This window comes from Culex quinquefasciatus, chromosome 1 (genome assembly GCF_015732765.1).
Source record: "Culex quinquefasciatus strain JHB chromosome 1, VPISU_Cqui_1.0_pri_paternal, whole genome shotgun sequence".
Lineage (NCBI taxonomy): Eukaryota > Metazoa > Arthropoda > Insecta > Diptera > Culicidae > Culex > Culex quinquefasciatus.
This window is the reverse complement of record NC_051861.1, coordinates 104,335,256-104,360,850: the sequence shown is the minus strand read 5'-3', so window position 1 is coordinate 104,360,850 and position 25,595 is coordinate 104,335,256. Positions and strand designations below refer to the sequence as shown.

General features: G+C 37.5%; 1 protein-coding gene across 1 annotated transcript in view; it reads right to left on the bottom strand.

The window, feature by feature from the left end:
* LOC6054819 (rhophilin-2) overlaps positions 1-24,955 on the bottom strand; it is a 140,064-nt gene extending 115,109 nt beyond the window's left edge. Inside the window, exon 1 of the mRNA XM_038259516.1 lies at positions 23,847-24,955. Within this exon, the coding sequence (XP_038115444.1) occupies positions 23,847-23,897 (51 nt within the window). The 5' untranslated portion in view covers positions 23,898-24,955. The remainder of the gene's footprint in view (positions 1-23,846) is intronic.
* Between the last annotated feature and the right edge of the window lie 640 nt (positions 24,956-25,595).

Here is a 25,595-nt window from a genome sequence, read left to right as displayed (position 1 = left end):
CGGGAGAACCTTCCCTCAGGGCAATGGCCACTCCGAGTGTGGCCAATCCTGTCAAAATGGTCATTTTCATTACCAGTTTAAAAAACCATGCATTTTGATACCCATATTGCCCCAATGTGTATGGTTCCGTAAATGTCCTTCCGGGAGAACCTTCCCTCAGGGCAATGGCCACTCCGGGTGTGGCCAATCCTGTCAAAATGGCCATTTTCATTACCAGTATCAAAAACCATAAATTTTGATACCCATATTGCCCAAATCTGTATGGTTCCGTAAATGTCCTTCCGGGAGAACCTTCCCTCAGGGCAATGGCCACTCCGGGTGTGGCCAATCCTGTCAAAATGGCCATTTTCATTACCAGTATCAAAAACCATGAATTTTGATACCCATATTGCCCAAATCTGTATGGTTCCGTAAATGTCCTCCCGGGAAAACCTTCCCTCAGGGCAATGGCCACTCCGGGTGTGGCCAATCCTGTCAAAATGGCCATTTTCATTACCAGTATCAAAAACCATGAATTTTGATACCCATATTGCCCCAATTTGTATGGTTCCGTAAAAGTCCTCCCGGTAGAACCTTCCCTCAGGGCAATGGCCACTCCGGGTGTGGCCAATCCTGTTAAAATGGCCATTTTCATTACCAGTCTCAAAAACCATACATTTTGATACCCATATTGCCCAAATCTGTATGGTTACGTAAATTTTCTCCCGGGAGAACCTTCCCTCAGGGCACTGGCCACTCCGGGTGTGGCCAATCCTGTCAAAATAGCCATTTTCATTACCAGTATCAAAAACCATGAAATTTGATACCCATATTGCCCAAATCTGTATGGTTCCGTAAAAGTCCTCCCGGGAGAACCTTCCCTCAGGGCAATGGCCACTCCGGGTGTGGCCAATCCTGTTAAAATGGCCATTTTCATTACCAGTATCAAAAACCATGAATTTTGATACCCATATTGCCCAAATCTGTATGGTTCCGTAAAAGTCCTCCCGGGAGAACCTTCCCTCAGGGCACTGGCCACTCCGGGTGTGGCCAATCCTGTCAAAATGGCCATTTTCATTACCAGTATCAAAAACCATGAATTTTGATACCCATATTGCCCCAATTTGTATGGTTCCGTAAAAGTCCTCCCGGTAGAACCTTCCCTCAGGGCAATGGCCACTCCGGGTGTGGCCAATCCTGTTAAAATGGCCATTTTCATTACCAGTCTCAAAAACCATACATTTTGATACCCATATTGCCCAAATCTGTATGGTTACGTAAATTTTCTCCCGGGAGAACCTTCCCTCAGGGCACTGGCCACTCCGGGTGTGGCCAATCCTGTCAAAATAGCCATTTTCATTACCAGTATCAAAAACCATGAAATTTGATACCCATATTGCCCAAATCTGTATGGTTCCGTAAATGTCCTCCCGGGAGAACCTTCCCTCAGGGCAATGGCCACTCCGGGTGTGGCCAATCCTGTTAAAATGGCCATTTTCATTACCAGTATCAAAAACCATGAATTTTGATACCCATATTGCCCAAATCTGTATGGTTCCTTAAAAGTCCTCCCGGGAGAACCTTCCCTCAGGGCACTGGCCACTCCGGGTGTGGCCAATCCTGTCAAAATAGCCATTTTCATTACCAGTATCAAAAACCATGAATTTTGATACCCATATTGCCCAAATCTGTATGGTTCCGTAAATGTCCTCTCGGGAGAACCTTCCATCAGGGCAATGGCCACTCCGGGTGTGGCCAATCCTGTCAAAATGGCCATTTTCATTACCAGTATCAAAAACCATGAAATTTGATACCCATATTGCCCAAATCTGTATGGTTCCGTAAAAGTCCTCCCGGGAGAACCTTCCCTCAGGGCACTGGCCACTCCGGGTGTGGCCGATACTCTACCAATTCGTTCCCAATCATTTCGGTAATCCGGTGACCGTTCTGGCAACCGTCAATAACTTCTTGGACCTCCTCTCAAGTTCGTGCACCACCTGTTTCTTTCAACGTGTGCGTGTGTGTGTGAGCAATAAATATCCCAACGTAAGGTCTGTCTTTGATGAAAGTCTGATGGAAACTAAATCCTCCAGAGGCTAACTTTTAGCTTAAATAGTTGGCACGGCATCCACGCAACAGAAACAGAATGTCACGCCGAGGGCATGCGACGGTAACGCTACATTTTCGAAAAATTTTGCATAGACACCGCAGAGAGAGCTTTAAGACAAAGTCCTTTGTCAAAAAAGGTAAAGTTTCAACCGAGTAACTATGTAAATCTAAGAAAGGTTGATATTCGAAAACGTTGAATCAATATGATTTTAAGGAAGTTGCTGAGATAATCTTGGAAATTTTTGCTACACCTTTACATAATGTGATTATTTGGCAATTTGCCTAAATCAAATTTTATTAGTGACAAAGGCAAAATTCCTCAACGTTTTACGAATCAAGTCAAAATATCCGCATGCCGACTCACTTTTAATACTAACAATAACCACAATCAACGGGTGATTCATTCCGATCTCAAGTTCCAAGATTCCCCAGAAATCAACCGCTCTATGGTTAAGCCCCACCTCGTGAGCCTTAAAAAATACCAGCTCGGTTGCGGCGGTGGCATAATTTCGCGCGAGTGTTGTTGTACGGACATGGACCAGGAGGACCAGCTCACAACCCTGGCAGCGGAGAAATGGTGTTGGCCGCCCGGACTTGACAAGTTAATTCCATGTCTTTTTTCGACTTCGATGACGACGGCCACGACCGGGCCTGGCCCGTGCGGTAATTTCCCACATGATATTATGCATAAGTGTAGTACGATGCCGCGTATGAAAACATATATCAATAGCCGCCAATTGGGCCAAGCCGGGCTGAGAAAGGAGCATAATGACCGTGGCACGGTGTGGCCTATTGGGTTTTTTTTTTTGCTAAATTTAAAAATATGAAATATCCCTGTTTGACCATAGACACACAGACGTAAATCTCAGTCGATTTAAATGATCTTAAACTCACCACCGCATATTTAAATTCACCACAGCTCATTTACTCGCTTTTGACAGTCGTGTGAAATTATATCCACTGTTAGGGTGTTCAAAAAATACGATGTTGTGGAAGCTATCGACACAATTTTATTTGATTAAAGTATTTCCTTAATTTTGAATTTCAACTTTTCCTCAGTTTTACCTGACCTGACTGCATTTAGTCCCACCGTCCTCAGTACAAAAGTCTCGCGACTTTCGATTGCATAACCCAGCCCAAGCCATCGCGGCGGTGGCGGCCGGTTACGAACTTTTCGAAGGCTCGAATTACCCTCCTTGATCCAGGGCCGCCGCAAAGCACTCGGCGGCGTGGCGGCAGGGAGGGACACACCTTAAATATTGACAATCGGCACCCTCCGGGTGATTTGGCCAACCGCCTTGTATGAGCTGGAGATGCACATCTTCTTCGTTCAGCGTGTATGGAGTGAAAAACGACTCCGTCACGATTTGCGAAGGCCTTCGGCGAGATCTGCGATGGACGGGACCGACTTAAGTGTCGCCGCGAGGGGAAATGTAAATATTTTTCAAAAAAATGTTTATCGGTTCTGCCTTTGCGGAAGCGAACTAAAGCTGTTATGCTGAGTTGGTCTGACCTGATTCTCAGCAAGACGGTTGGTGAGCTGGATTGAACCCGAACCTGGTCAATTGGCAGACTAAATTCTAAGAATTTCAAAACTCCAATGTGATGCTATAACGATCAAACCCGAATCGGCCCTACTCTTCTTAGTGGGTAAGAGCATTAATCCCACTGCAAACGCCACGGCGCGACAGAATCCTTCAGACTGTCCGATAAAGTGACGGCTACACCGGTGTCAGGTCATCGTCACGTGTCGTCGCGACATCTACAAAGACATTCCACCATGAAGGTGGTGTAAACAATTTACCACCTCCCCTCCCTGTCATCAACCAAGACGACGCAAGCGCAGCAAGCGATGACAAAGTTCAGCGCAAAAGTCTAGCCGAAAGGGTCAAAGCTCCGTTGTTTGGCATCTTGGCGACGGCTTCGAGTGGAGAAACCATTTCCCGATGACAGTCTAGGGGGAAGCCCAACTGGAATTTATTTACTTAATTTAAAAGGTGTTTACTGTTGCCGTCCCGAGGTTGTGGGCGTCTCACTGCGCTTTAATTAGCATTCAAAGCCGCGCGCACTTGTTTATGACCTGCAGGGGGAAAAGAAATAACCCATTGTTGGGGATCTCGCGTGAAGAAATCGTCGGCTCTGGCAGCACTTCCGGCTTTGGTCGGGCAACTCACGCCGCCAATTTTAACGACAAATTCGAGGGTCGGAACGTCGTTAAATGTGACTCACGGGCGCCGTTTGTTTCGCACAGGGTATCGTAAAAACGTGTCACTTATCAGACAACTCTTGAAATTAAATGGCCACGTGATAGGGCACTGCGCAAGGTGACGCCAGTCGAGCCACTTGCCTGGAAATCACCGCCAGTAGCATTTTGAAACGCATTTAAGGCATTAATCATCGCATCGATTGCAAGCTGCTTTTCTGGCTAACTGATGATAGACCTGCTAGTTTGAACAGTAACAACCCGATGGTTTGACACCTTTCAGTTGAATGAAAACAAAATTGAGGTTACGAACTGTCACTTTTGACACTTCTCTTGCTAATTTGGGCTGTGGAGTCACTAAACCTCAAAAATTCGGAGTCGTCAAACCATCCGGGTTCGCACTGTACTCGATGGGATCCACATTCCGTAAGGCAGCAGCTAGCAGCAGTTTAAGGCAAAAATGTCAGCTGAATGATGAAACCTGCCTGATTGCTGCTGCAGATGCTGTTCTAGGAGGCGCGCACAATCTTTTGCAACAAGCCATACTAATGAAGTCGTAAACTGCGGAACGTGAGTGTTGTAAGGTTTCCAGCAGCAGAGTATAGCCAACAGCTGATCTTCAGAATCTCGCGAATTGGTTGTTAAGCTGAAGCTGTGTTCGGTAGCAACCTCGCGAGCCATGATGGCCACATGTGCGCAGGTGGTTTACGTATCTGGCAGTGATAGCAAATATGGACGGTTTGTTTTTTTTTTATCTGGGGTTGTACACGATATGCTTGTAGAACACCTTCTACAATCAACACAGTTGAGAAACGTGGCGTAGGTGGGCAACAACGTAAAGAAAATCGAGTGCGGCTTGCTGTTGTTTGTTCCGACTCAAGATGAGCGTTATACGTTCTAGATTTTAACCCAGATCTGTGTTTGAACGCAGACTAAATTTACACAAAAAAAATCTCACAATTAAACTTTAAAGTGCCTACGCAGCTAAAAAAAGACGAGTTCGACAAATTCCTTCACAAATTGAAAACTTTGCAGGAGGGCAGTTCTCCTGACACTTTTCTTGACGTCTTTCTAGCTGGTTTTTGGAAGAGAACACAATAGATTCTGACCTGAACACTGAATAAAACTTTAGATGCTATTTATATGTGACTGTAATACAAATACTCATAATTTTCTGAAATTCTTCAATTTAGTTTGTTTTTGGTGAAGAAATTAATCATAAAGTGGTATTCCTTTGTTTACCTTTTTAGAAGAATGCCCCAAGAAAGTGGAAATATGGGAAAATTACTCGGCAGATTCGGTTTCATGAGTGTCGAACTATGCTAGATGTATTACAAACTGACCTGGTATACGATTTGCTTTTAGCCACGAAAAAGAGCACCTTTTTGAATTCGTGATTTCCAAAATAACAAGAAAAATAAGTAACCTATGTAAATCAGCAAATATCAGCTGTTTCCTGACCAAATTCATTAAACAAAGTCGAATGTAAAGAAAACTGTTCGTATGCTCCTTTTATATGAATTATAAATGATATAATTTCACATGAACTCGTATAAAAAATACAGCAGTTTCCCACAAAAACAGCAAAAAAACAAAAGTGCTCCGATCGGGCTCATTTTTTCTGGGGATCCTCGGACAAAAAATTATACCCTTATTTTTTTTATCTGGCCATTGTGTTCTGATGGTCCAACAAATTGCCATTTTTGTAGATTTTTGCAAAAAAAAATAAATTTCAAAAAATCATAACTAAGCGCCATTTCAACCGACGTTTGGACGCAAATTAAAGGAAACTGGATAAGCTTTTGAGGAAAATTAGTTAAAAGTTTAAAAAATCTAGCCTGACATTTAAAAAGCTCGTAAGAAAACATTAAATACTGTTTTGAAGGTTTTGGAACCAAAGAGCGTATGTCTGAAAATATTTTGATCGGATTTCTCGGACAATTTTACAAAAGATTTAAAAAATAAATTAATAAATAAATTTTAAAACCGATACCAAGGGGGTGGTGCCAGAACAAAGTGACAGTAGACTCACCCGTCACCAAAACCTTACTAGCCCACGCAGTTGTATTCGTGAGTAGCCCCTGTCTGAAACTAGTCCATGCGTTAGTATTTGTGAGTAGCCCCTGTCGAAATTTTCTGGTGTTTAGTAGTGTTGGTAATGTTTTGGTTTCATTAAAATGGCAGCCTTAACATATACCTGACCGATACTGATTAGGTCCACAATGAGTCTTTGAGACTTTTCAAGATAGCTGAAAATATTTATATTGAAAAATATAAGAAAATCACAATAAATATATTTTTCTTAAACGCAAACTGGACCAATCATCAGTTTCAATGGTCAATTATTTCCCTCAAACATTTATTCCTTTAGGAGCCGTATCTTAGCAACCGATCAATAAAGCCCAAAAAAGAAAAATAATGGGGTTTGTTTTTCAGATTACAGAAAAATTGAGAAAATGCACTTGAAATCACTTGAATTTCACTAAAATGGGGTTGCAGAACTAGAATTTTATGTTTGAAGCGAAAAAAAAAAATAGATTATTTTGGTGTGTCAAACTTTGGATAGTGAAGTCTTCTGACAACCGAGACTTCGGAAAATTGATTCTGGACTATATTTATAGAAGAATTTATAAAAATCTATGAATAAAGTTCAAATCAAGCAATAAAAATGTATGTCATCTTTAATCACAAAAATGATCTTTTTATATATTTTGGGAATTCATTTTGAGTGATATAGAGGAGAAAAGCAACTCGCGACATAATTTTGAGGCTTGGAATTTTGACAGGTATTATTTTCATACAGTATTCGCCCCCTTTTCTCTCCCACATAAAAACTGGGGACAATGTAGCTGTCAAACTAGGCTTAACTGTTAAAGTCACTCACAAAATGAACTTTGAGTGACTTGAGCTCATTTCTGACGTGAATTGATATTTAGTGGGAACATTATAGAAGAGAAAATCGTGACTTTAATCGTGACTAATCGTGATTAGTGAGTGACTTTAACATTTTGGCCTAGTTTGACAGCTACCTCGTTCCCAGGTTTTCTGTGGGAGAGAAAAGGAGGCGAATACTTTATGAAAATCATACCTGTCAAAATTCCTAGCCTCAAAATTTTATCGCGAGTTGCTTTTCTCCTCTATTGATGTAGGGGAAAGTGGGGCAAGTGTAACAAGCTAAGGAAATGCTCGTTATAACCTATCAAAAACTTTAAAAATCTGTCGGATTTTCTAATAATCATCTTATTTCAAGTCTTGACTAAAACTTTGATAGAATGAGTTTTTAAAAAATCCTGTTTTTTAAGGTAAAAAATTGATTTTAAAAATATTGATTTTCCGTACGTTCTACTCAACTAGTGGGGCAAGATGAACAACCCGTTGGGGCAAGAGGAACAATGCATGAAACAACATGTTAATTTGCTAACAATTGAACTGTTATCACTTAAATACATCAGATTAGAATGTATATGAAACGTTTCTTTCATTTTTAGATTAAAAAATAATATTTTGCTAAAAATTAGATCGTTTTCAGGAAAAAAAATATTTCTTTGGTAAAAAAAAGGAAATTTTCATAATATCACTTTATTTTGCATGGAAATTATTTTTTACAATTGTTTATCAGTTTTTAAGTACCTTTATGTATAAATTTCTCAATCAAATATGTTGTTGCAGCGATTCTTATTTTTTTCCATACTAAAAATCCATATGGTACACTTGCCCCACCTGAACAAGATTTTTTAAAAGTTCTCAACAAAAATAACCAGAAGTTAAATCATACTTTATAATAGGTGCAAGTCATTAGTAGGGACACTACTGAACTAGGAAAAATAGCAGTTTGATAAGATGAGCCTTAAAACGAACCCTAAGCCTTATTTTGTACTTTCTAAATATTATAAGAAAACAAAGGTTTTGAAAAAACTTCATTAAATCTTATATCCCGTGGCGTTTACTTCGTTTTGGTAGTTATGTGTTAGTAGAATCAGTTGATAGCAATGCTAGCAACAATTCCTCATACTGGAAATAATCATAATTGTAAAAATTACGGCCGTACGAGCGATTGTTCCTCTTGCCCCATATGGTCGTCTTGCCCCACCTTCCCCTAACATAGTTTATTTTTGCTCATTACTGTAGAATCTTCACTCTGGTCAACACGTCCGCTCGCAACTGCCGTTTGACATTTACCCTCTTACTTCTGCCCAGGGATGCCAAGTTGCCAACTAAATCTGGCATTGCCAGAATTATTGAGTGATAGAGTAGTGCGGTGCCTGTGGGGTCGCGGAGTCCTGTTTTTTCGTGTTATTTTCCGTCTCTTGTGTCGCTGTTCGAGTGCATGGGGTGATTGGTCATTATAATTAAATAATGGCATCAGTAGTGCGGTGCCTGTGGGGACGCGCAGTTCTGTTTTGTTTCACCTTCTTCTTATTTAATTGTTTTTTTACTCGCGTTCGTTGGTCGATGAGTTTTTTTTGTGTTGTTCTCTTTTTATAGTTTCTATAAAAACGTACCGTAAACTGGGGTGACTTTGACAGCCCGGGGTGACATTGATAGAAATTTGATTTGGCCACTAATTTTGATACATCCAATGTAACAGTCATATTTTTGCATATATGTTCGATAATAAGCTATCCCTTAATGTTTGCATACTCAAAATTCTCAAAAATGTTTAAATATTAATTTGACGGGCATTTGAAAAACCTATCAAAGTCACCCCGGGCTATCAAAGTCACCCCAGTTTACGGTACCTATTTTTTGAGACTAGCAAGCCGTTTTGCTGGATTAAGTCCTTTCCATATCATCAATGATCGGAAGGCACGCCGTCGAATATGTTTTAAGGCTTATGATATAAAATCATTTTATTAAATGAAGCCCTTCCTACATCACCATTGATCGGAAGGCACGCCGACGGAGAATTTCTGGAGAATCGCGGTCGAATTAATACTATATTTAAATTCCTAGATAGCTATCTTTCCGCAGCCGGCTGCCTAAGATTTTTAAAATTTCAACCGATAAACAAATTGCTTATGGTCGCATCACCTATCACAGTGAATCCTGACCTCATACCCATCTTAATAACCCCTCAAAACTCATGTGATACTTTTTGGAGACGCAGCTGATTTAGCGGTCCCATCACTCAAGTATCGGACTAACATTCCCATCCACTTCCCCGTGTCTTACCTCTGGTCGTGGCCGGCGTCGGTATTGATCAGCACGATAGGGACCTCTGAAAATTGCGAAGGGGTGATGATTGGTTCCTACTTTTCATCTGTGGTCCACGGAGCAATGTTTGGGGGTCCTGGTAAATAACGAAGTAGCAGCTACGGGTAGACACCAATGCTATGCTATGCATTGCCAGAATTATTGAGTGACAATTTGAAAAACAAAACTCTATTTCTTCCAGACTTCGTTAAATTGATGTGTGATGTTTATTTTGTGAAGATATATTTAATAAAAAGTTAAAATACACAATTTTTGAACACAATCTTGCTCATTACTCTGAGAAAAGTGGCTTGCCAGGTTTTTCCAGATTTTTTCTGTTACGACCTAGTCATTCTGCTTCTGTCTGTTCGTTCGCCTGACAGATCTCTCCGCATACACGCTGAACTTGGTTTACTCATTTTATGTTTGGGTGCTACTCTTGGAATAACTCATAGCTCTACAATTGCCAGAATAAGTGATTTGAAGAAAAAAAATCTTGTTCGGTGTATTTTCTTCGAAAAGTGGCATAACTAAAGAAAAATCTAACAAAGATATTTATTTGGATAAGTCGCTGGAAATCAATCGAAGGTGTTCATTTTTATGACATTTCTTTTGTATATGAGACTCTAAACTACATATTTCACCAATGTCTGACCTCATATAAAAAGTTCCCGAAGCCAAATTTAGCAAATTTCTAGCATTCTTTAAAATAACCTCAAATTCAATGCTGGAAGAACCAAGATGACCGAAAAAACTTTTGTTTCATGCATTTTATTTTGGAAATACAGGTTGGATACAAATTTGAGCATTAAATATGGCAAAAGTTTGAGTATTTCATTATAATGTTATTTATTTTACTAAAGGTTCCCCAACATACTTTATCAATCCTCTGCCATATTGCGAAGTCCTTGTAGTTAAAAGGAAGACCCTAGTGGTTGGTACTAGCACAATGGTGGCCGACAGGTATAATGTCAACTTCGTTTTTCGCCATATTGCACCATGATATTTAAAAACATTTTCGCCCGATCAGATTATCAGATTAATGCAATCTACAGTTTTCAGAACAAGTTTTATAAAACAAAATCAGTTTTTGTTCAATGTAAGCAGAGATATTTCCAATTTCGTTGTGATTTCGATATTTTTAAATCAGAAATCATCTTTAAAAAAATTGCACACGGAAAGGTGTTCACTCTCAAATTCACCAATTAAAATAAGCTGGCTTTAAATTAGTGAAACGGCTATGTTTTTGGTTGAATTAGCTCAGTGAATTCTAAAAATTTTGATGAAATAGCAGACCCCGATTGCTGATTTTCTCACAAAAACTGGCAGCCCAAAACTGAATTACAAGAAAGCTTTCAGCAAAAATAATGGTCTTTCAGCACAATTTGTGTACATTCTTATACCGAAAAACTAGCTAGAGACCAAAACCCAGCTAGAGAACGTCTCATATCGTGTTTGATTATGATTGCATTTCAAACAAAGCTCTTAAAGTTGTCAGACCATTAAACCGTCTGCAACTCGGACGTTTGACCATTCAGTCCACCACTTTATCACCCCAAAGTCCGTGCTCGTAGACAATTTAACCCAGTCTAGCCAAGCCATTTTCGGCACCAAAAATTCTGAACCATTTCAACCAAAGAGTGGCGCACGCTTTATTACCCATACCGGGCTAGTCCAAACCCGAGAGTTGCATAAAGTTCAGTAAGTCATTCGGTTCGCCCGAAGCAGCATTGACGTGCTGAAATTAGCCCGGTCTGGGCCACGCAAAGTCGCGACACCAGGTCCACCTTTTCAGGTGGGGTTCGTGATTGATGACCAGAAGTTGCAACTCACCCACACACCACATTTTTTGGTTTTTTGCTTAATTCTTGGCGGTGACGGGGTCGTCAAACGGATTGTGATGGATTGGTGGATGTGGATTTGTGGAACTTTGCGGAATTTGGGTGCTGGATAAGGCAGGCCGGCTATGAAATTACGGGAAAGTGTAGCTTCGCGTCTTTGTCTTATTTCTGGACTTTTTTTTCAAAAGAGGCGTCATTTAATTGACTTATGAAGGTTAATGGACTCCATATGGCATTTCTAGGTTAGTGAGTGAGTGAGTGATAACAAAAATGCTCAAATCACGCCTTGATACCGCACGTGGCAGGTCGATAATTCGCGGTGCGATAAGAAAATCGATACAACTTAAAGCACCTAGCCTAGATAAGCAGCTTACAACAAAAATTTCATGGCCTTTTCCCTGCAAAAGGGTAATTTCCAGAAGGTCGCCCAAGGTGGTCCGTTGCGACGATGAAAGTGTCTGCAAAAGTGATACCATAATTTGGCATGATATAATTTCGATTGAGGATAACAGCATGACTTCAAAAAACACTCTGTAATTTGTGCGGGGGCAAAATGTCGTGACTCTCGTCGTCAGACAAAACACATAATTTTCAGTGATGCTAATTTGATGCTTTGTCCTCTGCACATCAAAAACAGAAACCGCAACGAAATTCATAGACATCACAAAATGGTTTGAAATGTTTCTCATGCCTATCTCTCTGGCTCACTTTTGTGAGGTAAAGTTTTATGATGTCCAAAAGCCACCGAGAATAGCTGCGCAACCTTAGTCGTGTGCAATTAAAGTGGATGCCTCTTTTATATTTAACAAAAATGAGCTGCAAGTTTATTTGTCAAGGAGACTACCACGTTCAAGAGGAAGTCAAGCAATAGTTTGTTTGGTTGCGATTACGACATTATTTGAAATTTTCAAAATCATTGACAAATTGCAAATGCAAAAGTTATCTTCGATAAATGATCTTTGGGATGATTTCCCCATAAAACAGAGCAAAAAACAACCACTAAAACCCTGAAACCTCAACGAACTAATTAACTCATTACGGTTACTACACTTCATAAAACCAAATCAGCGACATTCACTTTCGATTTCTTCCGTTTCAACCGTTTCATCTTTTTTTTTATGTGTTTCACTCACCAGGCAGACTTTGCAAACCAAATTTCTTTTGCCAGAGCATGTGCTGTTCGTTATTTTTATCAACGCAGAAAAAATGCACCTCCCTGGGCCGTGCTCTTGCAAACCAAACAGAGTGATAATTTATTGGGCGCAGCCTTTTCCTTTGCGGACCCACCGCAACTCAATGGAGTTGGTTTGAAGAGGGATGAACATGATGATGAACGTATTGGCGATGCAACAGACAGACAGAAGCAGTGCAATTTTTGCATCTTGCATGATTGCATGTACTAAGAGTTAACCCTGAACATATAGCCAAAGATTCAATATATGTATTTAAGAAATGTTTCTTTTAGAATACTACTAGCTTAATTGAAGGAAGATTTTTTTTTAATTAAAATGTTTTAGAATGTAAATCTGAATTTTTGAAATTATTTTATTTTAGTTAATATTTAGTTACATTACCCAGTGTTGGTATTCTCGCGCTCGCGCGAGAAAAAATCCTTTCTCTCGAGCTCTCGCCGCGAGTCCCGAGCTGCCTAGAGAAACTCACCGATTGCCCGTGCTCTCCTCCATTCACGAGCGAGCTAGCTCGCGAGCCAGAATTGCCCACGAGCGAGAAGTAAAACGTGTTAGAAACGAAAAAAAACAACACAGCAATTGAAGTTACACCTCTGTTGTCTGGTTCTCATTCAAAAACCTAATAAACAAATTCGCTAGCGTGGGACGAACGGCTAGTACGAGGCGTTCACAATGCGAGTGCGAGCGAGAAGTGAAAAGTACTTCAAGTTCTCTCCCTCGCTCGTGAGCGAGAAATGCTTTCCTTCTCCTCGTTCGAATTCCAACACTGCACAGAAAAAAAAAATCATGGTAATATTACATCTGGGAAGGGTACATCTTTTATGTCAGAAAAAAAGGTGTAATTTTACCTCTGGAAATGTGTAATTTTACCACTTTTCTGGTGTAATGTCACTTTTTCAGTCTGAATTGAGGTGAAATTACATCATAAAAGAGGCAATATTCAACCTTCCAAAATTACAGCTTCCAAATTTACATTATTTTTTTCTGTGTGATAATTACCAAATAAATGATTTTGAAATTTGTTGCATTAAACCACTGATTTAAAGTTTACATTGTTCAATCACATTCCATTTTTAAATAATTTCGTTGCTTTTATATTTTCCCCCAAATGTGGATCTCAAAAATGACTTGCAAAATGTAACAAAAAATGCCATTAAACCTAAACGAGTTGTTTAATCAAAGAAAAAATGCATGATTCTAAGCAAAGAGAATCATGAAAAGATTCATTACCAAAAATTTATAAATTTCAAAAATCCAATATATTTTTAAAATTTTTTTCTTGCTTCAGTTCTTTTCTCAAAGAGGCTATAACGTTGCAAAACGTATTCTTCATTGTTTCCAATCAAATGTACAAGTTTAAAACGAGACCTTAATCGTTAAACAATATAAGATCGCATAATCCAAAAGTTCAAAAGTATGTTTTGAGAATATTTTGAAAACTAATGACATTTTTCATGAAAACTTTGAATTTATGGCAAGTTGTATTTATTTGTCAAAGGACAAAAAAGCTATTTCTTAAAATTTAAATTTTCATTGATAAATGTTCTTAACTTTGTGTAAACCAAGGTTGTTATCGTCGATAATGTTATCGTCTAACGGTAACGATAATCTATCGCTATCGTTATCGTTATTTCTATAATTCGGACGATAACTCATATTCTTTTTTTAAATTGATTAATTCCATACATTATTTTATTATGTAGTAAGTTTCAAAGCATAAATACTTTAAAAAAATATCAAAATACCGATTTTTTTCGAAAACACTTAAATTTTTATAATAAGGTATAAAACGATCTCAACGTATTTTTTTAAAAATAAATACTTAAATTTTCATAAATTATAACATGGTTTCCAAACAAAGCGAAATTTGGTACGCATTTTCACTGTTTTAAGGTTATTTGTAGGCTTAGTGATTTTTCACGCTCGAAAATTGCAAATTTCACGGGTCCTCAATTTCAAAATACCAAATTTCACGCAAATTTCGCGGAACGTGAGAAATGTTAAAATAACTCTGAAAATCTTATGTTTTAATCAAAGAAACTGCTTTTTATGCTTCATTATATATTATTTAAATAAACTAAAAACAATTTCAATAATTTTGAACTTGACACAAAAAAAAATCTCCTAATTTTCCAAAAAGAGTCTACCTGGTTTATGGGTGGGCTCTATATATAATATATATTTTGAAACAAAGTGTAGGGCATGCGTATTCTCATTTATTGAACTGTTGTTTTAATATTCGACTAATAAAGCTAATAAGTTTTCGCTTATTTGCTTCATTTTATTGAATTTCATATCAAAGCAAAATTTTACAATCTTGTCCAGCCAAAATGGGTTGAATAATTTGTATTTTTTGCAACATTCAGCACAGTATTTTTTTAAGGTTTTCATCACCCGATTCCAATTTTTTTTATTTTCAGAAAATTAATATATTTGTAACGAAATCGAAATTTTTATTCAAAATGAAAACAAAAACAAAAAAAAGTACTATTGGTTAACTTTCACATGAATCGTCCACCTAAATAATCAAATACAGAAAAATCTGTTTTTTTTTTGTAAGTTGATTTAAAAGATAAAAAAAATACCCTTCGTTTTAATTTGTATAAAACAAGGCTTGATTCTTTTAATTACTTATGAAACTATACCTTTAAAATAAAACAGCAGTTACATTTTTATTACCGCAAATGAAAATATTACTATACTTAGTGAGTTTCTAAAAAAAGTTAAAAATTTTAGCAATTCTTCAAATAATTCATATCAAGGTTTTCAATTGTAAACAAATAAAATTTACTTTAATAGTCTGTATGGCTAAAATATTTATTATGACATTATTTTGAAAAAAAAAAAAATGATTTGCGAAAATTGATAAAGTTTAAGAATTTCACGCCGTCCACGAAATCGTCAAAAATCACTAACCCTATGTTAGTAATTAGGGTATTCACTCGCTTAGATAAACAGCAATTCATAACATTAATTTTACTCTTATTTGAGTTTGATAAATCATTTTGAGAAAAATCGTTACAGTTTCACATAAATATAAAATTTCACCGGATTTCACGGAAAAAGCAAAATTTCACGGATTTCACGCTGTCCGCGAAATCGTGTAATTTCACTAACCCTAGTTATTTGATTTAAATACTCAAATTTTCACAAAATACCGCATTTTTGATACCCATGTTGCAAATAATTAAAATTTGAGTGTTTTCGAAAAAATACGATTTTTATGTAAAAAAAAATAGTATTTAACCGAAAAAACTCGAATGAAAGTGAAAAAGCATACAAAATTGCGCTTCATTTGATACCCATGTTGCGATTTATGAAAATTTGAGTTCTTTCAACAAAAAAAAAACGTTATTTTGTGAAAATTTCGGTATTTCAGTAAAAAAAACTGTATCACAGTAAACGTGCAGGTAAAAAAATAAATCGTTTGATATCCATAATGCAAAATATGAAATTTTAGTACATTGAAAATTAAATACGATATTTTGTGCAAATTTTAGTATTTTTGAAAATAAAGGTATTTTGTGCAACAAACCAAATTTCATTTTGTTTGATACTGATATAGCAAATTATGTGAATTTGAGTACTTTAATAACATAAACATACGGTATTTCGCTATATATTTTTTAGAATTTGTACTTTGAAACTTATTTATATTATCAAACAAAATATAATACTCTAATACAGTGAAAATGCATGAAAAATTTCAAATCTTTTGATACCCATATTGCAAATTTTTTAAAAAAAATTGTATTTTCGGAAAAACGGTATTTTGAGGTTTTAATAAAGTATTTATACTTTGAAACTTACAATAATTAAAAAAATATTTTCTCAGAGAAAACTTTAAAATTCAACATAATTTGGTTGGATTAAGTCAATTAAGAAGTATATTAAAAACAAGTTATCGTCCGTTATCGTCGATGAAATTATCGCCGATCGAATAATCGGAATAACGATAACGATAGATTATCCCAACGGTAACGATAGAATCATCGTTATCGAATTTCGAAAATTTTATCGTTAACAATCTTGGTGTAAACTATTTACTATTTAGGTAATGATGCAATTCGGTTCAAAATCATGTTACTTATCAGAAAAAATAATAAAATTATGTACCTTGTTCTAGAAAACCGGAGTTAATCCACTGTTTCGTAAAATTGTAACACGTAGCCTTATGGGCGGGACAAATTTGACATGGGTTTTTCTTGGCTTGCTGTTTTTACATATGGGGCGGACTCGATTAGAACGGCAGAACAATCCAGGTCCTGATCGCAAAAATAAGTGAAAAATGGAATTTCCAAAAAAGGTGAAGAGTTATTGTTGATAGAAAGGGGCTCCTTTTGGTTTAGTTGAAAATTAGGGTGATTTTGAAATCTAACTTTTTTTTTGCCGTCTAGAAAATTGTTGGGCTTGCTAATCCAAGCAACTTTATCGAAAAGATCAAAATTTTATCTCGCAATCTACGCCTTCTACGACCAAATTTAGAGTAAGCATCTAAGCAAGCCTTCAAAGATTAGCTTTCAGAACGTATAAATTCAAGGTTTTAGAGAAAAGTGATTTTTGGGGCACTTTCAGAGCTTTAATCATCAATCATCAAAAACTAATAACCCTCAATATATCTTTCAATTCCTTTAGATTTTGGTCTATTGTGTTGTCTTTTGTTGTAACTACATATATGTTTTTTAATTGCCTGAAGAAAAAACCTGATGATTTTTTAATCATTCTAGAAAATTTGCCATTATCTTCATAGATACTAAATAAGATTAATTAGTCAAATTCGTCACCCAGGGATAGGCCTGCATAGGGTCACTCTCCATTCCAGTATCCCTCCTAAGCTGCATAATCTCACTTTCTTCGCGTGGTACCTGACGGATGAGTTCACTGTTAAGTCATTGACCAACTACAGCTAGGTAGGTACTACTACCTAGTAGCACTACACGCGGACTAGTTGCGCCGGGTCTTACGCGGCTGTCGTGGCAACTTACCGGACCGGTCATTCTACTGGCTGGCTCGCTCCGTACACGCGGTTATTAATGGAAAGAGAAAGAGTATTTATCTTAATAGGAATGGCATAATCGCATGCCTCGTGGTCCTTCGTCTTGAGGCGCCTTTGAAAGTGTTCTGTTTTTTCATTCCTTTGGAAATGGGAGCCCTCCCCCCTTCGGGGGGATCCCCTGAAGGAGGTTGAAGAAAGCCAACTTTGCGCAACCGCCGAGGGCAATTAATCACTTGTGCCTACTAGAGAGGTAGCGACACAGACTCGGTTGCAAAGTGGTAGCTCGAAGCTAAGAACTTTGGTCGCCACGAGATTGCGAGACTCTTGACGAACCCCAGAGTGTTGGCATGCGCTTGTTAATGATGGACACATCCGTCCCAGTTCTTGAAGACGGCACGCGAAGATCTAGTTACGGAGAAGTTAAGCGTTTTGCAACGAGGCTGAGATATTCGAGGGCTGCTGAACTTCACTTTCAAACAAACCAGTGATGCCAGGCAAATAACTAGACCTTAAAAGTAGAACTTAACCCATCAAAGCGAGTCAACCCGCAGGGTTAATGTCCTCCTCGACTCAGAACAACAAAACCCACCTCTAATCACATAAACGGCCCAAACCGCGACCAAACGAGCAAAAATGGTAATAATTGAAAGCACTTACCCGTCACGACCTGGGACAGACGGACCAACAACAGTGGAGACTTTGGAGACGATGACCTCGACTCTTAACTCCTCCACTGGACTGTGCTAAGGTTTACGACGCTGGACTAGGAAGGCACGACCGGGCAATTTGTTGTTGTCAGTCAGAAAAAAAGTACAGAAAAGACAGCGCACCTTCGCGAATCAAACAAACTTGACCGGCCACAAATCATGGAACCATAACAGCAACGCTTTTATAAAGTGAATGAAGATAAATAAAAGCGTGGCGTTGACGAAGAAACAGTGACGGAGAGTCTATTTTGGGGACGAAGTGATGGGGTGTTAATCTTCAGGATGTAACGCGTCCAATTTTGGTGGGGCTTTTAGGCTGTTAATAAATTTTGTTTCTGAGAAAACAGCAGCTAAGTATTGAAGGAGTTTACAACAATGTTTGGTACAGTTGTTTAAAGTTGATTTTTTTTTTAAATGAGAGTATTGCAAATTTTAGTTCAAGTTTAAAAAAAATCAGGGGGCCAGCAAAATCACGAAAAAAGAACCTGTACTATCGATTATAAAATATTTAGGATATCGTCTGTGGGGATGACTATGGGTCAAAAACAATTTTAATGATTTCGAAAAACATTTATCGCAGGATTGTTCTTAGATAGTTTACAAACATTTTCCCAAAATATGCATTGGGTCAAATGAAACTAAAAAGATGTTCAAATACAAATAAATAGTTAGTTAGTTGTCTTTATTAACGAGGTAACAACTTAATCAATGGATTGTTCAAATTTTTAAAATATTGTGGTGCTTTTTGAGCAATTTCTAAAAGTACATTAAAATAATGATTTTTTGAGGGGTCATTTTTGGCCAAAACCATACCTCAACTTTAGACAGCTGCCAAAATGACAGGATTTATTCTAGGAACGCAATTTTTTCAGCAAAGGTTTCTTAAGATGTCCCCTACAGCCTACACAACTCTTTAAACAGAATTAAGTTGTATTGTAAAGAACCTGAGAAATTTCAAAATCCATAAAAAAATCACTTAACCCAATTCTACCCCCATGCAATTACGTTTGTTTTTTAAGGTATTTTTTTACAAATTCACAAAAAATAGACGCAAAACTTTAGAAAAAAATATTGATTTTTTGACAAAAAAATGAGTGCTGTAATGGACTTTTTTGCAAATTCGTTTTGAAAATACGCTTACTGTTCTTTTATGATGACGAAATGGCTTACTTAGGGAGCGTTCTTTTATTACGTGACGCAGATGAGCAATTCTCTACGAAATCGATCTTTTTTCTTCAATTTTAATTTTTATATTTTTTTTATCCAACTGATACTTTTTTGGTGCCTTCGGTATGCCCAAAGAAGCCATTTTGCATCATTAGTTTGTCCATATAATTTTCCATACAAATTTGGCAGCTGTCCATACAAAAATGATGTATGAAAATTTAAAAATCTGTATCTTTTGAAGGAATTTTTTGATCAATTTGGTGTCTTAGGCAAAGTTGTAAGTATGGATACGAACTACACTGGAAAAAAATGATACACGGTAAAAAAAAATTGGTGATTTTTTTATTTAACTTTTTATCACTAAATCTTGATTTGCAAAAAAACACTATTTTTAATTTTTTTTTATTTTTTGATATGTTTTAGAGGACATAAAATTCCAACTTTTCAGAAATTTCCAGGTTGTGCAAAAAATCATTGACCGAGTTATGAATTCAATACTGATTTTTTTAAAAAATCGAAATTTCGATCGCAAAAATTTTTAACTTCATTTTTCGATGTAAAATCGAATTTGCAATCAAAAAGTACTTTAGTGAAATTTTGATAAAGTGCACCGTTTTCAAGTTGTAGCCATTTTTATGTAACTTTTTTCAAAATAGTCGCAGTTTTTAATTTTTGAAAATAGTGCACATGTTTGCACACTTTTGAAAAAAATATTTTTGAAAAGCTGAGAAAATTCTCTTTATTTTGCGACTATTTTCAAAAAAGTCACTTGAATATGGATTTAACTTGAAAACGGTACACTTTATCAAAATTTCACTACAGTACTTATTGATTGCAATTTTTTTTTACATCAAAAAATTAAGTTGAAAAATTTTGCGACCAAAATTTCGATTTTTTGAAAAAATCAATATTGATTAACAAATTCATAACTCGTTCAATGATTTTTTGCACAACCTGAAAATTCTGAAAAGTTGGCATTGTATGTCCTCTAAAACATATCAAAAAATAAAAAAAATTAAAAATAGTGTTTTTTTGCAAATCAAGTTTTAGTGATAAAAAGTTAAATAAAAAAAATCACCAAATTTTTTTTACTGTGTATCAGTTTTTTTCAGTGTAGTCCGTATCCATACCTACAACTTTGCCCAAGACACCAAATCGATCAAAAAATTCCTTCAAAAGATACAGATTTTTGAATTTTCATACATCATTTTTGTATGGACAGCTGCCAAATTTGTATGGAAAATTATATGGACAAACTAATGATGCAAAATGGCTTCTTTGGGCATACCGAAGGCACCAAAAAAGTTTCAGTCGGATTAAAAAATACAAAAAAAAAATCGAATGATCGAAATCCTAGAGAACTGCTCAGATAAGGTGGGGGAGGGGGTGTCGTTACGGAATCTAATCTAATCTAATCTAATCGAACACAAGCGCAGCCAGTCCGAAGAAAGCATCCTGGAAGAACTTGTGGTTAGATTACGCCCCAAGTTCTTTCTTGTCAATATTAATTAATGCAGTACACTTGAGTAACCCGGAAGACGTATTGCAAAAATTAAAGCGGCCAGGCCTACTGCGTTGCATTAACCGCAGAGACAGATTCTGTGAACGGAGCACATTTCACAGAATCAACAGGGGAGGAAGGATGCGTGGACATACCGTACCAAACGCTCCGGATCAGTTGGGGTTGGGTGTGTTAGTGTAATTTTGGCAAATAATAATATTTTTATGGAGTGAGGGCGAGAGGGGCGGGGGAAGAAATTGGGTTTGGAGAAATGGAAGGGTTATAGGAATATATCATTTAATTAATAGAATATAATATCGTATTTATAAGGGAAAATCATCTGTTAAATAATGATTAATGAAAAGGAATGATCTCACCAAATAAGGATTCTTCAGCTCAAGCTATCAAAAAATGCCACTTGATTCGCAATACTTTTGAGACTTCTGGACTTGATCAGCTAATGACGGACGGTAAATTCTAGCTGCTGGAAGAGCATCTGGGACAGGAACGATGGCATCTTCATGATTACAACCAACTGATGGACTGATGATCCTGCCGTTCTTTCCTTTCAACTTGGTCGAGCATATTTGGCAATCACTGGTACTTGCCATCACGAAAAATGTGGACCGAATCTTCGTAGTTTAACACGAAAGGAAGTAAATCGTTTTAAGGGAATTAATCGGGAAACGCAAGAGCTGTCACAATTTTGAGCACCGTAAAATTTTCACATCCGATCTCGCGCACGGCTACTTCGATCTTCGGAGGGGGTGTCGTTACGGAATGTCACGAAAGTTGGGGTAGGATGGAATTTTCATATGAGCACTCATAAAATTCTAAATTTTGCGTTAGGTAATAAAAGAACGCACCCTTATCACTCCTCAAAATATTGTACGATCAGTTCCTAGCTGGACTCGGTCGCTGGAAACTACCGGCGACTCAACGACCGACGAAATAGGCGGCGGGCCAGATGTGGGCATAAAAATGTCAAAATCTCTTCCCCCCTCACTTCGTCTCACCGTCCAGCTGCCGCTTTGTTGACAAACAAACGAAGCACGCGGTCGCAAGATGGCGGCATCGAGCCAGAATTAGGGGTGATCATGTGATTAAAAATGAAAGTTTTTTTTTTAAGAGAAATAATATTTTTCCGACCGAATAAAAAAAACATGCCAGCATGTTCAAACAATTATTCCTGATGTCGGAGAAGTGATAAAAAAGCAAAATTTTAATCCATATTTTTTCTACAAATTAAATGTTTCCCACTGGGAACCCCTAGGTCTATCCACAACCGTTTCCAATGACCGTGAGAAGATGCCAGAAAATCCAGCTACGAGCTAAATCCACAATAACAGTGCTAGAAATTACTAAATTACAGCAATCATTTTAGTGCTGAAAAGTTCAACTTTTCAGTTATATTGAATCCAACAAGTAGCGAAAAAAAGTCAAGTATTGCAACGAGTTTCATACAATATTTTTTAAATTCCTTTTAAACTGGATTTTATTTCAAGTATTAAACAATAACAATATTGATATGTATTACATTTCGATTTTATTATTTTTTGTAGAGACAAGTTGGACAATTCGTCTTTCTAGAATGACAGGAAAAGTAAGTAGTTTCAAGGCGTTATTGCATAAAATAAGTATCTTTCAAACTAATTTGCAAAATTTTCAAGATTTGCAAGATAACACACATATGTTTTGAATAAATTTGGCAGAGATGGCATATTTTGTATAGGTACATAAAAATCATTCATAAATATTTAGACAGCTGTAACTTTTGAGTGAATTTTCTGATCAACTTGGTATCTTCGGCAAAGTTGTAGGTATTGTTGAAGAATATTGAGAAAAAATAGGTACGCGGAAAAAACAATTTGCAAAATTTTTAATTCACTTTTTTTTCACAAAAACTCAATTTCCCAAAATACGTATATTTCGATTTTAGGGATTTTTAGATATGTTTAGGGGACAAAAACCCGCAACTTTTGAGCCATAGAGAAAATATAGTGGTTTTTGGTAAACATTGTAATTTCATGCGTAATTTTTTAATGTAAAATTGAATTTGCAATCGAAAAGTACTTTTTGCAATTCCGTCGTGAAACTACTTACTTTTCCTGTCATTCTTGAACGACGAAATAGCCTACTTTTCTGTACCAAAAATAACTGAATCGAATAGCAACACTTTTCAAAATAAATGCTGAAAAGTTCTACTTTTCAGCACTGAAATGGGTGCTGAAAAGTTGAACTTTTCAGCACTTGTTTCGAAAAGTAACACTTTTCAACTTTTTTTTGATTCAAATGATTTATTGACAAAATACTTGAAAATTCGACTTTAAATTTCACTCCATGGGTGTTTTTCGAAATTGCATAAATGTTGTATGGAACTCGTTGCAAAACTTGATTTTTTTATTAAATTATCTTTTTACAACTTGTTGCATAAACTACTATTTTGCAACTTGTTGCATAAACTACTATTTCGATACTGCACCGTGTACGTAGAATCTACTGCAACATTAATATTCAAAGTTTGTTGAGGCAATTCCAAACACGCCAATAACAATTATCAACACAGGAAATGTTTTTGAATTGGCTTTTAATTGATTGCACTTTAAAATTAAAAGTTTTAAGAAAAAATATTTTTCGACTTTCAGATTTTTTTGATAAATTTGCAAAATGCTTGCAATGTTCTAACTTGCAAATTTTATTTCTCTTTTAATAGGCATTTCTCTTTAAATTTTAGTATATTGTTTTGTTAAATTTTAATTTTACTGATAGTATCAGGCCTATTCTCCAAACTTCATTTTTTTCAGTATGCTATCAGGAGAACCTATTCCAGACATTTCACAAAAAAAAAACATTGAAAATTCTAATCACATAGAGAATTTAAAATTTTTACAGCTATATACCATTCATAAATACTATTTTTTTTTGTTTATAGTTGTTTACAAATTCATTTAACTACTCACCCTAATAAAGCTGAACGACATCTCCGTCGCCTGATCCGTCTCGTCCTCCATCGCAGGTATGAGCTCCTTTACACAACTGCTTTCCGGTTGTCGCCGCCGTAACTCCTTTTATTTCCAATTGATCCCAATCGGCTTCCGTGCACTCCTTAGCCTCTTCTAATCCTTTTTCTGCTAAATCCTTCCGCAATTACTGCAACTATTCTCCAACCAATTTCCCGAGGTCGTCACGTTTCTTCAAGACACTTGTTTACCTTTTATAATTTCCTTTCTTCGTGAACCAGGTAAAATTACACTCACTCGCACTCACACCCACAGAATCGATTACATTTGCTTCTATTTTCGAACTCCTTGCTTAAGGTATACGACACTTGCTTCCTCGTACTTCCTTTGCACCACCTGGCTTGGCCCCGGTCACTTCTTCACCTTTTGCTGCCTTCATTCACAAATTGCTCGGGTGACCATCGGAATTTTATGATTCTCGGACTCTACCTGTGTGCCCAACCCCTAATAAGACACCCGACACCGGGTGCCAAAAATCACTCACAAACTTCTTCTTCTTCTTCCTGGTTCTTGCGGAGGTAGAACTTCCCGGTTCGCTTTCTAGGTTATGTTTTGGACCTCGCCCGAACTGTGTGCGCTCCTCCCTTTTCCGTCACGTCGGTCTGGTCTACGCGACGAAGCACAGACAATACCTTTACCAACAACAACAACACAACACACGAACACCCTTGGTTGGCCGGTTCTTCAAATTCGTCTTCAGGTACGCGCTTGGCGCGGGGGCGTAATTGATTCTAAAACATGCGACTTTGGAACTCACACGAATGATTCGCCGTTTGGGAATTACTGGGTTTGATGAGTCATTCAGGGATCTTCAAGAACGGGTCTCCAACTCCTGTGCGTTGATTCAGTCAAGTTCTTCAACGCGTGTCACAATCTGTCTCCAGCTATCCACCTTCAACTAGCAGTCCTTCAAGAACTTCAACGCGTGTCTTCCAAGTCACGTTTCGACGGTTGATCTGTACGCGCGCGCTCACTACATCCCGACTACGACGTACGACGTGTATCAACGACCGTTGCGGGCTACAAATCGGTAACGACTAACTGACGGGCGGCCAAGGTTCGGGCTTTACCCACGTTGTTGTTCGTGCTGCAGATAAAACATCGCTGTGCAGGTTCGGGCTATGCTTTGAAGCGTCGTCGGTAACAGAACACCAATACAGGTGCGTTGAAACGGGTAGGCGGGAAAGATTTCACAAACTGTGAATGGAGGAGGTTTGATGAATGGAAAACATAACGGGGAGGTTTGCATTTAGGCGTAATGGTTTTGGAGTTCTGAACATTTCAGTTGTCGATTTAAATTCGATGGCACACTTTGATGTGTGACTAGTTGCGAAATGTGGATTTTTCAGCACGAGTTGTACGTATAATTTCAGTCCAGACTCGATTATCCGAAGGCCTTGAGGGAGCGGCCGTGGCTGACTGGTTACGGTGTTCGCTTTGTAAGCGAATGGTTCTGGGTTCGATTCCCATCTGCTCCCAACGAGAAAGTTAAGAACACATAAATTTGAAATGGTGAATAAGAACGAAAAATCAAAGTCGCTCGAGGCGGGGTTCGATCCTCCGTCATTTGGATTGGTAAGCAAAAATGCTAACCACTAGGCCATGACGACTTGGTGAGCGTGGACTGGAATTAGGAATACTGTTACAGAGAGCGAGTTGTGGCGTTTTAACCACGGCAAATAGTGTCCA